This window comes from Artibeus jamaicensis, unplaced genomic scaffold (assembly GCF_021234435.1).
Source record: "Artibeus jamaicensis isolate MK-2021 breed Jamaican fruit bat unplaced genomic scaffold, CSHL_Jam_final contig_685, whole genome shotgun sequence".
Lineage (NCBI taxonomy): Eukaryota > Metazoa > Chordata > Mammalia > Chiroptera > Phyllostomidae > Artibeus > Artibeus jamaicensis.
The window spans coordinates 3,196,694-3,210,379 of NW_026521924.1; the positions used below are offsets into that span (position 1 = coordinate 3,196,694).

General features: G+C 33.7%; 1 protein-coding gene across 7 annotated transcripts in view; it reads left to right on the top strand.

Moving 5' to 3' along the window:
* TASP1 (taspase 1) overlaps positions 1 to 13,686 on the top strand; it is a 469,517-nt gene that overhangs the window by 15,874 nt on the left and 439,957 nt on the right. For 5 of the 7 annotated variants that reach the window (XR_008392619.1, XM_053671048.1, XM_053671050.1 and 2 more), the window contains exons 3-4: positions 656 to 723; positions 2,418 to 2,486. Coding sequence is in view for 4 of the 7 variants with exons in the window: in XM_053671048.1 (XP_053527023.1) it covers positions 656 to 723; positions 2,418 to 2,486 (137 nt within the window). In the remaining 3 variants the exon portion in view is untranslated. Of the gene's footprint in view, positions 1 to 655; positions 724 to 2,417; positions 2,487 to 4,003; positions 4,051 to 8,004; positions 8,271 to 13,686 lie in introns of those variants that run through there. The other 2 variants (XM_053671051.1, XM_053671052.1) reach the window with 2 other exon arrangements.

Consider the following 13,686-nt stretch of genomic DNA (forward strand, 5'->3'; position numbering starts at 1 on the left):
AGTCATTCTCTTGAGGAAGCTGCTGGGTAGTTGATTAAGAGCCAGGGACCAACAGAATTTCTAATAGGCAGTCATGCATATACAATCACTGATGTTTCAGAGACACCCTGAGCTTAAATTCCAGGAGGTAAGAGGATGGAAAGGTTTGGGTAGGAGTGGTAATATTGGTGGTGGTTGTGGATAGGTGGGGTTTAACACCCCTGAATTTTAAGAAACTAGCTAGTTTTGTGATCTTTTAAGAATTTTGGATTCCCAAATGGCAGGTGCTTTCTGAAGGTCAACAGAGAAGAATTTGAAGGGTCTCTTTTCCCCTAAGACTGCCTGTGTTACCAGCTCCACACCAAAAAAACTCCTGACTTTGGAGAGAGGTTTTTCGAAAGCAGGAAAGGTGGCTTTGGTGAGGCTTCTTTGGGGATATGTGCCATTTCTAGTGTCTCTTCCAGGAAAATAGCTTTTGAAAAAGAAGGTAAGGCATGGTATTAAAAAGGCATATGGTGGACAAAGAAACTATTAGATTTTTAAAACTCCACACATTTAAGACAATAGTTTTATTGTCACTGGGGAGCATCAGATTGCATGATCTATTTATATACGATAAGCAAGGTCCCTGACATTTTATTGAATACTAATAATTGGTTGTTTTGTTCCACTACAGGTGCAGGTTATCATTCTGAATCCAAAGCCAAGGAATATAAACATGTATGTAAACGAGCTTGTCAGAAGGTATGATACAAACACTTCAGTTTTGACCATAAAGCAGCTTTACCTTGAAATTCTAAATTTTAAGGTTTTATTTATAAGATGATTTCTAGCTTGGACCATAAAATAATTTTGATCATATTTGTGAGGTCTTTTTTTTGCTTTGTGTTTTTTTTAATCTTCAAATCATGCTTAGATATTTCCCAGATTAAAGTCTGTATTTTTGGGATCATGGGTACATAATCATGTATCTTTTAATCTTTGCAAAGGCATTGAGCTCTATAGGAAATAGCTCAAAAGCAATCAATGTGTCTTTCAGTGAAGGAAGAAAAAAACTAACAAATGAAAATGGGTGCTTTTCTTTAGGAGATTATCATGTATGTTTTCCTTCTGTTTTTCATTACGTAGTTTGTATCATAGAAATTCATTGTCATTCCTGAAGTTAGCTTTGCCCTTGTATTCAGTTGTGCTTTTTTTCTCTTTGGTTTTTGAGGTTTTGTTAAATTGTTGAGTACTTAATGTGGAATCAAAAATGGAATCAGAAGAACTATTGTTTGTTTTTATTTTGATCTTGACTATATACTCTTGTAGGCAAACCTTTCATTTACTTTTATTTAAATAGAATGTTAATTGGATATTATATATTATGTAATTGAGTCAGCTTCTTTGATTTGTGTTTAATACTTTTAAAAGAAAGATTGTATTAAAAATCCAAATTTTTCTTATGAATGAAATCCCATAAATAAAGAAATAAGAATATTTTATTATAGGGACATTTAAAATAATTTATAATAGAGTTTAAAGTTCTCTAAACTCATATTTTTTATCTTATTTTTCAAAGTGTGAAATGTTTTCATTATCTGAAAAGAATGTTTTGTTTATATAGAACTACTCTAGTCCTAGAAACCTAATACATTTGGAGTATGTAGTCACCCTCCTCAATTTATACAATGAATGCACTTCTTAAAAGTTTAATAGAATTCTCTTTCTGAGCTTACTCTTTATTGACTAATTTGGAGCTTTAATAGTTCATTTTTAGAAATCATCCTTCCTTCTCTTTCTTCCTGTCAAGTTGTATGCGAGAATCAGGGTGATTTTATAGACCTTTACTCTGTAGTTTATATTACAAAAGAATGTGATTTGTTTATCTCACTATAAAATCTATTATAGTATCAAAAATGCTTTTGTTAAATACATGTTTCCATCCAAGGATTCTGAAATGCATCTGTGATTGGGTGTCACTACTTTTTTATAGTTAGGGGTGGGGAGAGTAGTAACAGTGGGAAGAAAACTTAGCCTGAGATTTAATTATCTATATAAAGTATGAATTGTCAGGATATTTAAACCAAACTGAATTCATATAATGTCTATGGCTATTTGAGTTGCCTTGTGATGAATGAAATCCTTTCACTTAATAAAATTCTTAGCGCTTTGCATTTAGTGGCTAGATTTTTTTTACATTTTCTTAATTTGAATAATACTAAGGGAACTATGTCATAAATTGTCCTGAATGTAAATGCATTGTTTTAAATGATTGTTTTAAATTTAAATAGTTTATATCTTGAAGTATAGAATGGAAATAGTGATCAATTTTTATTAATTCTAAGTGTCTCTTACACTTGTTTAAACTTTTGGAAGTTTAAGCCTTTGGAAAGTTCTTGGGTATGTTTGAGCAGTTGTAGTTTTACAATGAAAAATCTTTCCCCTTGGTTTCATAGGCAATTGAAAAGCTACAGGCTGGTGCTCTTGCGACAGATGCAGTGACTGCAGCTCTGGTGGAACTTGAGGTATTTCTTTTCTCTGTGTTTTATTTAAAATATTTGTGAATATGTTTGTTATTATTAAATGTCATGGCACTGTTAAGTTAGTCAACCCTCAATTATGTGACTAGTGTTTACCAACAATATTAACAGAGTTGTGAAGAAGCCTTTGACATTGTTCACTTGTTTTTATTGGAGAATTCTCTGAGTAATATAAGAAAACTGGTTAAATTCCTTTTTCCCCTGTTTTGTGAGACTCGTGAATATAAAAGTTACTGGTTACTTAATATTACTGGATACTTAAATTTCCTTCATATTTTTAGTAGGAAAATTCCTGAAATTAACACTTCCCAAAGGAATATATGTTTAGAAAACAAAAAGTTCCAACTGTTTAGACATTTCTAAAGTGAAGGTAAAGTTTCCTTAACAACTTAATAGTTTGATACAAATTCTGAAGCTATGCTCTTTGAAGCATGTCTTGTCCATTGTGGTTGTTCAGTTGGTCTGCAGTTAACCTCAGACAGTGAGGAATTCAGTGGGGAAGGTGTTCAAGTTTGGAGTAATTCTTTGTACTCCAGACTGCGGGTCTCTTAGTTCTCTTAGTGTGGAACCTTGGTGGTGAGTTTGTCTAGGGGATATGGAGGCCTCAGAAGACTGACTTAAACTTAGAGAAGATAGATACACGTAAGTCAGTTTAGAGGATTATAGTGAACAAATAGTTTTTTTTGGTTGAGAGGACTCTTTGTAGAATCAAATTAAGACCAGAAGATAAAATGATGAGTTTGAGGGAGAAGGGGATAGTTAGAGTAGAATTTCCCAAGTTAATGGGATTGTTGCTCTTGTGTTTAGGCGCTCTTATCAGGGCACCTACTCTGTCATGCCAGGCCTTGCTTTTCTCTGTGAAAATTGCCCAGGATTTTGCCAAAAATCATAGCTGTATTTTTGGCTTATTCCCCTGCTTAATTGTGGAGCTGTACTTTTGATCATGCTTTATAGGTTTTAATCTCTCCTGTTAATACTTTCAGCTTGGTCTTAGTTAAGGAGGGTAAACATACATACTAGGCACCAGTTCTGTTGGAGTTTGACCTAGGGGCATCGGATTTGAGATTATGTGGTCCCCTCCTATTGTGAGTGACATCAGTCATCAGTCATGTATCTCCATGACCCAGTTTTTCCATTTATAATATGTGGATAATAATGCCTGCTTTACAGAGTTGTGAAGATTCACCGAGTTAACATAATAGTCCCTTAGAACAGTGTTTGGTACATAGTAAACACTTCATAACTGTTAGCAATTATTAATATTATGAGGTGCTTTGGAATTTATATATGTGAGGTTGACTATTTGTGGTAACTAGTAATGACAAATTTTATGATGTCCAAAAGGTTATTATATATTATGGATATATGGAGAAAAGAAATGTAAGAAAGAAGATTAATGTATACTTAGCACCAAATTGTGCCTTTACTCAGCACATACTCATAAGGAAAGCTTCATCCAATTTAATTCAATTGTTAATTGCAAATTACTTTCCTTTGTGCAGAAAATGATGTCCTGAGATTACCTGGCATTCCAGTACAAGGAGTCACTGTAGGTCTGGGAAAAGAAGGTTAATGCTTAGCTGGGGGACATATTATGACAATTATGAATACAAAATTGAGTAAAATTAAGTTCTTTTTCTTTTCATTTTAGAATAACTTTAATTTCCCCAAATCATACTTATATCAAGTTGAATATTTTATTATATTTTTCCCCAGTGATGTATGAATCCTATTTTTTAAAGTTTGCTTATTTATACTTAAAAATATTATTTAGAATATGTGTTGAGCTTTATAATTTTGAATTATGACCTGTGTTTTTTGAGTGTGAATATGAAGGATTTTTTTTTAAGCAAATGTGTTCTCTTATTTTTGATTGTCATATGGGTAATGGTAGCATGGAATACTGTCCTGAGTGAAGGTAGTATACTTCCCCTCTTTAATTATTATATTTGAGGAAGAATTTCAATGAACTATCTTTAAAAATGCATTTTTATGTGGAATTTTTGATTGAAATATATGTTAGTAGCTTAAAGGCTAAGCCTACCCTGGAAGAATGTTTATGTATCTTAAGAATTATGTTGGGCCCTGACTGCTGTGGCTCAGTGGATTGAGCTCAGGCCTGCAAACCAAATGGTTCGATTCCCAGTCAGGGCACATGCCTGAGTTGCAGGCCAGTTCTCAGCAGGGAATGCATGAGAGGCAACCATACATTGATATTTCTCTCCCTCCCTCTTTCCCTTCCTCCTCTAAAGATAAATAAAAATAAATAAAATCTTAAAAAAAAAACAACAAAAAACTTCAGTTTAAAAATAAATAAATAAATAAATAAATAAATAAATAAATAAAGATTTATGTTGGAAGTCATGCTTATAGTGCCCTCTGCAGTTCAGTCACCTTGCATGATAATTGTGATTCATCACCTTTAAACAAGGTGAGGTTTTCAAATAAAGAATTTGCTTGAAATATTGTAATAGTTTGTGTCAATGGAAAGATATATGAAAATCAGAGTCTACTATTTTCTGTACTTCAAGAAATATAAGCAACAATATTGAGTCCTTTAAATCGACTGAGAAGACCCAGAGTCTGATTTATGCTGTTGTACTTATTGAGAATAACTTTATCTTTAGTTTTGATCAGTCTATTCAATGTCCTAATTCAATCTGTTCAGTCTTGTTCTACGTATTGACTAGATAAGGGCCGTCATACCATTTCTTTGTGACTTTGAGATATGCTTTTTGGCTAAAACAAAACTACTTTTACAACTTGCCTGTTACATTATTACTTAGGTAGATAACAAAAGTCGGTTTGAATTCCTTCAACTTACTAACTGAATTGAAATGACCGAAATGGTTTAATGGTCCCTATTGGCTAGAAGGGCTTGTATTTTGAAAAATATGAAAATATACACTTGCTCAAATAGTAAAAAGTTCACTAATCTCAACTTGGTGTCATAGAGGAGGAAGAGACAAAGTGAAAGAAAAGTGAGTTTATATATGTATACATGACATACAATTAAAAATGATGTACCTAGGTGGCTTGTATACTTAATACACTCCACCTAGACGTATCATTGTTCAGCTTTTCTTGGAAACCATTTACCTTGTATGGTTTCATATGTCTCACCTACCAATACAGACAAGTAGTGTTTTCCTAAATCTACCACTTCTGGACACCAGAATGGGTGTTTCTTTCATTTAAATAAGGGAGGTAGGGCCAAATGCATACGTTCCTGCCTCTTAAATGGACTAGCTTCTCCCTTTAGGGTTTTGGCTGGAAAGTGGCCACTCTTGTAGGAGAGGTGTTTTGCAGTGCGGAAATGAAAATATGACCCCAAAGTGCATTTTGTTTCTCTTCAAAATGTGGGAAAGGAAATAGAAAGGTCAGTTTATATCAGTAGATCATATTTTAATAATTTATTGTTAAATTGATTTGGTCTTATTGTTTCATTTAGCTATTTATAGCTTTTTTGAGGTTATTACTAACTGATGGGAAGGTGACTTATATCCATTGACTAGTACAACTCTGATTTCATTCACAGAGAAGGTAAATATTGTGAAACAATTTGATCTTCATAACTAGGGTTGTGCATTTGGAAGACAGTTGCTTTGATGACTGCTTTTGCAATAGTTTTGATTCAGGTAATGACAGTAGGTTTTAAATTCTAAAGGTCATTTTGGACATTTTACATGGTAGAACTTCTGGTACAAATTTATTCTTTGAGGAAATTAGATATAGGTCTGAGTGAGTCATGATGCCACTTGCTACAGTAGAAAGTCAAAGATTCTGATAGAAAATGAACTAGTATTCGTGAAATAATTGTTGAAGCTCCCTTTGCATATTGATTTTTTTTTAAAAAGTACTAAGACCTGGTTAGAAAGCTCTAATAAGAAATAATAGATTAAATATGTATGACAAACTTTTAGAGATTATTTGTACTCTTGTGTTAGAAAACGGATAAATTTGGCCGAGATTTCAAAGATCTTGATGTAGCTAGCCTTTGGGAGATTTTGGTTAATTCATTTTGAAAACTGGTTATTTTGGTAGGTAGAGCAGTCTGTTAAAAACAGTGATAGGTATAACTTTTACATTTCATATAGTGAAAGGCAAATTATACAGTCTCCTTTATTAAAATATATTCTGTTGAACTTATGTTATTGTAAGTGGAGTCTGTAGTTCTTTTGTTGACTCGATTCATCCTTAAAGTCTCCCTATGGTCAGGGGAGAGAGTAATTCATGGCTGAAACTAGTTTATTGTACAAAATCTTTAGCATGTAAAGAGAAGATTGTATTTGGCATCAGTTTTTATATGTCTTCTAATAGCAGTACATTGTCTTTGGCTCTCTATATAATTCAATATGCTTACTTATAAACTCTAGGAAAATCCTCTAAGAAGTAACTTTTTATCCAGATGGCTGATAGTTTGGGGTATAAGAGAAAAAAATTAGGTATTGCATTATTATATATTTATATTTTATACCCAGAGCCAGCTCTGCATGCATTTCTGTTTCTGTTAAAGGTAGGAATCTTCAGAATGTCGTCATTGCTGAGAAGTTGGTTGTTGGAGGACCATAGCCAGGTGCCTCTGTGCAAGGGCCGGATTAGGCTACAACCTTTTTCCTTGGTTATATACTTTTGGCTGGAATTGTTTGTGTGCCTCAGAAGGGGGGGGGGGAGAGCACCTAAGGCCTGCTAGTTCTTGAACTGCTTAGTGGTCATGGAGATGATGTGGCTTGTTGCTAGCATATGTGGGCATATCTAGGTTGGAAGGGAACATTGGGAAGGGCTGATACAACTTCCTTTCTCTCACCAAAGCTATAGCAAGTTCACTTGTGGGATTTCTTTGTGAGTAAATTCTTAACTACTACCTGTTCCTTACCTCCACTTAAGTGTTTGGTTTTTATTGCAGAAAGTAGAGGCATCTCCCTTATAGTTATTTCTGTTTATTTGGGAGTTTAAAAAACTACTTAAATTAATGAGTATCCACATTTGTCTGCACTGGTTTTTTCTTTTGCAGAAATCATATTTTCATAATCAAAGGGTAGCTGAGTATTTCGGTGGTTTCTTGTTTCCTTCTTCCCCCATCACCCCTCCCGCCAGGGAGCTGAACACAATAGAAAGACAGCTTGATGCCTCTACCTCACAAGCGCCCATTAACCAAAATGGGACTGATGAGTCTAATTTTAGATCCTGTTTTTTCTTTTCTGTTGATAATATCTCTTACTCTCTGTAATAGGAAGAGGTCTTGTTTTTATGTATGTGAAGCAAAGAGTTTACCCTTTTTCTTTTTTCACTTAAAATGTTTTCACTGCATGAAATTTGAGTTTTGACTTTAGATGCTCTTTTTTCCTTTTTTTTTCAACTTGGTACCATTGATTATTTTAGTCAAAGACCCTGTTTTGCTGTCTGTTTAGCAGTATTTCCAGTGGTGCTTCAGTATTTCTATGTATTCCAGCTGTTTATAGAGTCTTTATGTTTCTCTGCATTTTTTGTTTTATTTTTTGAGGTGTACACACACAGTTACACTTCATGGAGTTGCATCCAGCCAAGTATCCATGTTCTTCTTGTGAAGAGGCAGAGAAAATCACCTCTCTCAAGAATTTCCACCTTCTGACCAAGGGAAATGTGTCCTGAAGAGCTGTACGCAGATGGAGGCAACTTGTTTGCTTGTTCTGCTGCTAGAGCATTCATTTAATTAGAAGACAGGCTGTGGGTGGCCATGTGCAGAGAAAGAAGCACCAGACAGAACCCAGTTAGCCTGGGACAGTAAAAGTAAGTTACGCTTTTTTTAAAACACTTTTGAGTACTGATGCTAATTCTTGCCTTTCATACTAAGGGGCAATTTGTAACTTACTATTTGTGTTTACACGTTAGGTACATCTGTTCTTTTTCTGAGACTCTAGAAATTAAGCATGTTCCCTAGCACAAAGTACCTGCTGTGAATTTTTCTCTTTCAATTTTTTTAGACTAAAAAGAAAACTGAATCAATTATTATATTTTAGATTAATTTTATAGTACATCAACACTGTATATTAGTTTTTGACAAGGTCAAAACACTTAGGTGCAGAGCCTGTTATGTTTTACTCTGTACTGATTGTTCCCCTTTCTAGCCATTTCTTGATGAACTGTGTTCATCTTGGCTGAGTCTGTTAGAAGGTGTGGTCCAAGACCAGACTTAGTAGTGTGAGCCCTTATTTTGCTCTAGGAGTTTTTGCTCTCAGATGCATATATTACATTTTGGAATTCAGTTTTGAACTACTTAAGCTACATTTGTTAGTATGGTGGAGTTGGTGGTAATCCTATGTTTTAGCAATGAGGAAGCAATTTAGACTTTTGGATTAAGTGTAAAATGTCTTCTTGTCATATAATAATAGAGATATTAGATTCATTGGCAGTTGGAGTTATAGTGTTGTGACTGTTAAAGCATATTGTGTATGTGTGTGTATATGTGTTTGGATCCGTATCATTTGGGGCATCAACTTTATAATCTATTTTTTCTTTTTTGCTTTTGGTAATGAAGAGACTATGCTGAGAAGAGTTTTCTATGTTTGATAAAAATCACAGGCTGATGTCATGAAGGTCAATCTGAAAGACTGTCTTTAGATTTTAAGTTTTTGTCCATCTTTCAAACCCAGGGCTTTATTCAGGATCTGGAAAGGAATGAGAAAGTGATAAAAATTTTAGGAATCCTATTAAGATCATATCTTACTCCAAAGCAGAATTAAACCTTTTTTTAAAAAAATTCATTCACACTTTCTCTTTATCACCTGATTTTTATGGGGGTAGCAGGCTTTACCTAAGTGTTAGAATATTGAGGGCAGAACAAAACACTTAAAATTGAATTGTAAGCTTTGGCCATTCCAGCTGTTAGGGGATTTTAAGTGGCAGTCACTCTTACTCAGCGTCCAGCCTCCTGCATGGTGCACTGGCAGTTCATGACATGTATATAGTAGAACACAGGGCATCAACACCGTAACACTTCTTCGACTTCTCAGAAAATTCAGAGTGAAGAATTTACGTTTTCCTCTCTCGGAATATGTGCAGATGTTAACATTTTCTAGTGGGTTGGAAGTCTTTTTAGTAAAAAGAAAAGCATAGTTACTACTTATAAGTTGTTAGTAAATCTTCCTATCCCCCATTCTGACCATGTCCTTACCTCACAATGGAAGGATGGTTTAAGTTATTTTAATCCCAAGGTCTGTTAGGATTTTTTTAAAGTGATATTTTCTTACTATTGTCAACATGGTTAAAAGGTGTAATTATTTAAGTTGAAGGGAAATGTAAGTGGATGCTAAACTTGGCTTTACTGGAGAAACTACATTTGTCTTTTCTGTGGTAGCTCATGTGGAAAAAACAGTTTCAGGTACTATGTGTGTTAAGCTCTTCCTGGACATCATAAATAATCCAACTATAATAAAGTTTAAAACTATTTCAGATGTACAAGTCCGTTGAAGCAAATATTTTATTTTAGTGGTTTGTATTGTATTTGACAAGTAACTCTACAAGATTCTGTGGCTTTCAATTAAAAAAATGAAAATAAACTGCTGTGATGTGATTTTTCTGCTTAATTATATTATATATTTATTTGAAAATTAGGCAGTTTAATAATAAAAGTAGATACAGACAAATATGCAGTGTTTTTTATTAAACTATTTTAAATAATAAATTAGAGAAAAATACTGTTCCATTTTTGACAGACTTTTGTATATCAGATCAACAAATGTGCTAATGAACAAATTATACTCATTTTTTGCCTTTATTCTGACTTTTCCAGAAGAGCTTGGATGCTTCAAGAAGATATTAAAAATCTTGGTTCCTAATACATATGCTGTTGTGTGTGAGGGTTTTTGTTTATTTAAAACATGAAATTAAACATTTTGTGTAATTGAACATTTGAAAAATGAACTGTCACAGATACTAAAACTGGGTATTCAACATAATATCTTTGACTCAAGTGTTCACAGTGTCATGCAAAGAAATGCTCTCTCAACTTGCTTCCAGGATAGCTAAATAATCACTTTAACACATGTTTAAAGTAGAGCACTGTAATGATTTGGCTAGATGCAATTCTGGACTGTCTAAGTTGAGTAATTTCCTCAGGCATTCCAACTTTGATCAATTACAGCTAGAACTTTTAGCATGTCTGTAAAGCAGCCAGTGCATCTGCGAATATGTCCTGAGGTAGAGAGAAGAGAGAGAATGCCAGAAAAGAAAGAATACTTTCTGTCATTAAGAAGCAGTTACAGAATGAAAATGGAAAGTTTTTTGTTTTCCTAGGAACTCTTTCTAGGTAATTAAGCCTCTGATCCTTAAGTATGACTTGGGGTTCTGTATTAATGAAGGAAAGATACTTTATTTGGGCCTAATAAAAATGTTTTCTGGCTAACTCTGCTGAATCTTTCTGGTCAAAGTCCATTAATTCTTAAACTTTAAATTCTTTATTAATATAATGTTAATTGGCTGAAAACCTAAACATGAACAGTAATATGTATCTCAGTAAAGCATGTCTTAATTGTTTATAATTGGCTAATATTTGGGTGAAAATACTGTTACATGACCTTGTTTTTTTTTTTAAGATTTTTATTTATTTATTTTTAAAGGGGAAGGGAAGGAGAGAGAGGGAGAGAAATATCAATGTATGGTTACCTCTCATGTGTGTCCCCTGCTGGAAACTGGCCTGCAACCCAGGCATGTGCCCTGACTGGGAATCGAACCGTGATGCTTTAGTTCACGGGCCTGCGCTCAACCCACTGAGCTACACCAGCCAGGGCTCTTACATGACCTTGTTTTGGAGAATAACTCTTAAGAACAGAGGTAGTACCACTAAATAAATAATCTCATATACCTTTTGTTTTTTAGTACATGGATGAAAATAAGTTTTCTCATTTTTATTTTTAGTCACTTAAAAAATGAATTTGCAAATGCCTCCTGGTTTCTGTATAGAAGCATTGACTAAGGCTATTTATAATTGTGAATCATTCTCTGCTATGTGGGAGATGCATGTTTCCTGTATTTTTGGATATAACATGCTCATGTCACATGAACATAACTTTCCCTGGAGTTCTTTTAAGGTATAGTTAACAACTCCTTGCAAACTGTATCTTTTTTATGATCTTGTTTTCTATAGTCCCATGATAATATATAGATACCATGACCTCCAATTAGTTTCAATTGTGAAAATTTGGCTTTTTTAGGTCAGTATTGCACCGAACATTAGGAGGAATCCATAATCCTCTTTTAATTTTCATGTTGTAGATCTCTATTATTATCCAGTTAGTCAATCATGAAGAACAAGGTCAACACAGTGGAATAAAATTAACTAGTAATAAAAAAAAAAGGTTTTATCATAGTTTCACTTTCATTTCATTACATTTTACATTTTTTTTCCAGAACCGGACAAAGGGCAGTATGATTGGTAAATTTACATCCTTTAAGTTCATTCCCTGTACCCTAAAAGAGGTGCAGAGAAATGATGAATATGCAAGTTGGGGGGAAATGGAAAGGCAGGCTTGGAGAAGCTAATTGTGATGTTCATGGGCAGGATGCTCGAATGGATTTCTGAGTTGGTTACCTGGTTACTGTTTCTTTGTTTACCTCAAAGATTTTCTTCCTGTAAATATTGTCTACCTAACATAATGGCATAATTTCTTCAAAATTTAATACTAAATATTTATTTAATTTCATGTGCGTATTGCCTTGATCTTGAAATTACTAAAGTTTGCACTGAGAACAGAAGAATGAACTTTTCCAAAAACCATATGGGATTTGGTATCTAATTATGGATAGAATAGATTCTCATTATCCTTTAATTATTTTACCTGATATTCTCTCTCTCATTTTTTGCATGTTACTTGAACATTTATATTCTACCTTCCATATAACTATGTAAGTTTTGTACGTGGATTAAAAAAATTTGTTCCAAACTACTAGCTCCAACGAGAATACCATCCCTTAACATCTTGATAATGGCAGTTTACCACTGCATAGAATTGTAGGTGAAGTTAGTTGTCTATACTGATGATGATCAAGGTGTTTCTTGAGAAAAATACCATGAAAATTCATCATTCTTCTTATGGATTCTGGGTAAAAACTTTATCTGACTCATTTTGGAGAAGCAGAAAAGTGCTATCAATTCTAATTGTCATAATAAGATGTGGCATTTCTGACTACTAACCTGGCTCATCTTAGTAAAGGTGTATTGACATGTGGTAGTGCAGCTTAAATGACTTATTTTTATATTATCATCCTGCTTCTTAAAGTAAAAAGAAGTAAGAATGTTCAGTATTTTAAATATTCAAATAAGCATGAAGATGAAATTATGATTTGTTGTTAGGACTGGCATTTGTATCAAAGAGCTACTTTGCCTGAAATCTGTATTGTGTGGAAAACTAAAGAGTTAACTGAAGCCCAGATTTTGCATCTGGAGGAGCTGGAGACCTTACTAACCTTTACAAAGAAATGTAGGCTAGAGCTTACAGAAGTGTGTTGATTGCCCATAGACAAGAACTTAAAAAATGTGGTTTGTTGTCAACATTTAAAAATCAGGAGACCCATAAAGATTTCTAACTTCTTTTGAAAAAGAGAGAGATCTGGTCACATAGAACATATATCTTCACAGGCCTTCAGTCTGCCTGGACTGAATGACAGCTGCCCCTTTTGCGTATAAGAGACTGTGTAACTGAAGACTGTATTTCAGTCTGGGGTACAGCTAAGAATAGGGTTGGACAAAGATGCCAGCTTTTGTTTTGTTGGAAGGGTTAAAACATGAATTGATGGTTTACTTGGCATTAATTTAATGCTCTAGAGGTCACATTATTGCAACAGGGATTTCAACACAAGTATAAAGTTAATTTTAATTTTTAAAAATTGAAATTGTACTTAAATATTAACTAGTTATATTAAAAATGAACTCCAAGTCAAACTACGGACTTTAAGAAAATTCCCATTGAAGCAGTTTGAACTGGAACCCAAATCACTCCAAAGAGTTTTGGAGTAATTTGATCTAGAGATAAAGTAGATGAAAATACTGTATGACCCAACTAAGAAGATTGAACCACATTGTTCTTTTATTCTACTCCCAGAAGTATTATTTCCTGTGTTTGTAGTGAGTATATAAGAAATGACTGTAAACACAGCATATTGTACAATTTCCAAACTTTGTCTTGCTAACATCCTAAAGGATATTGAA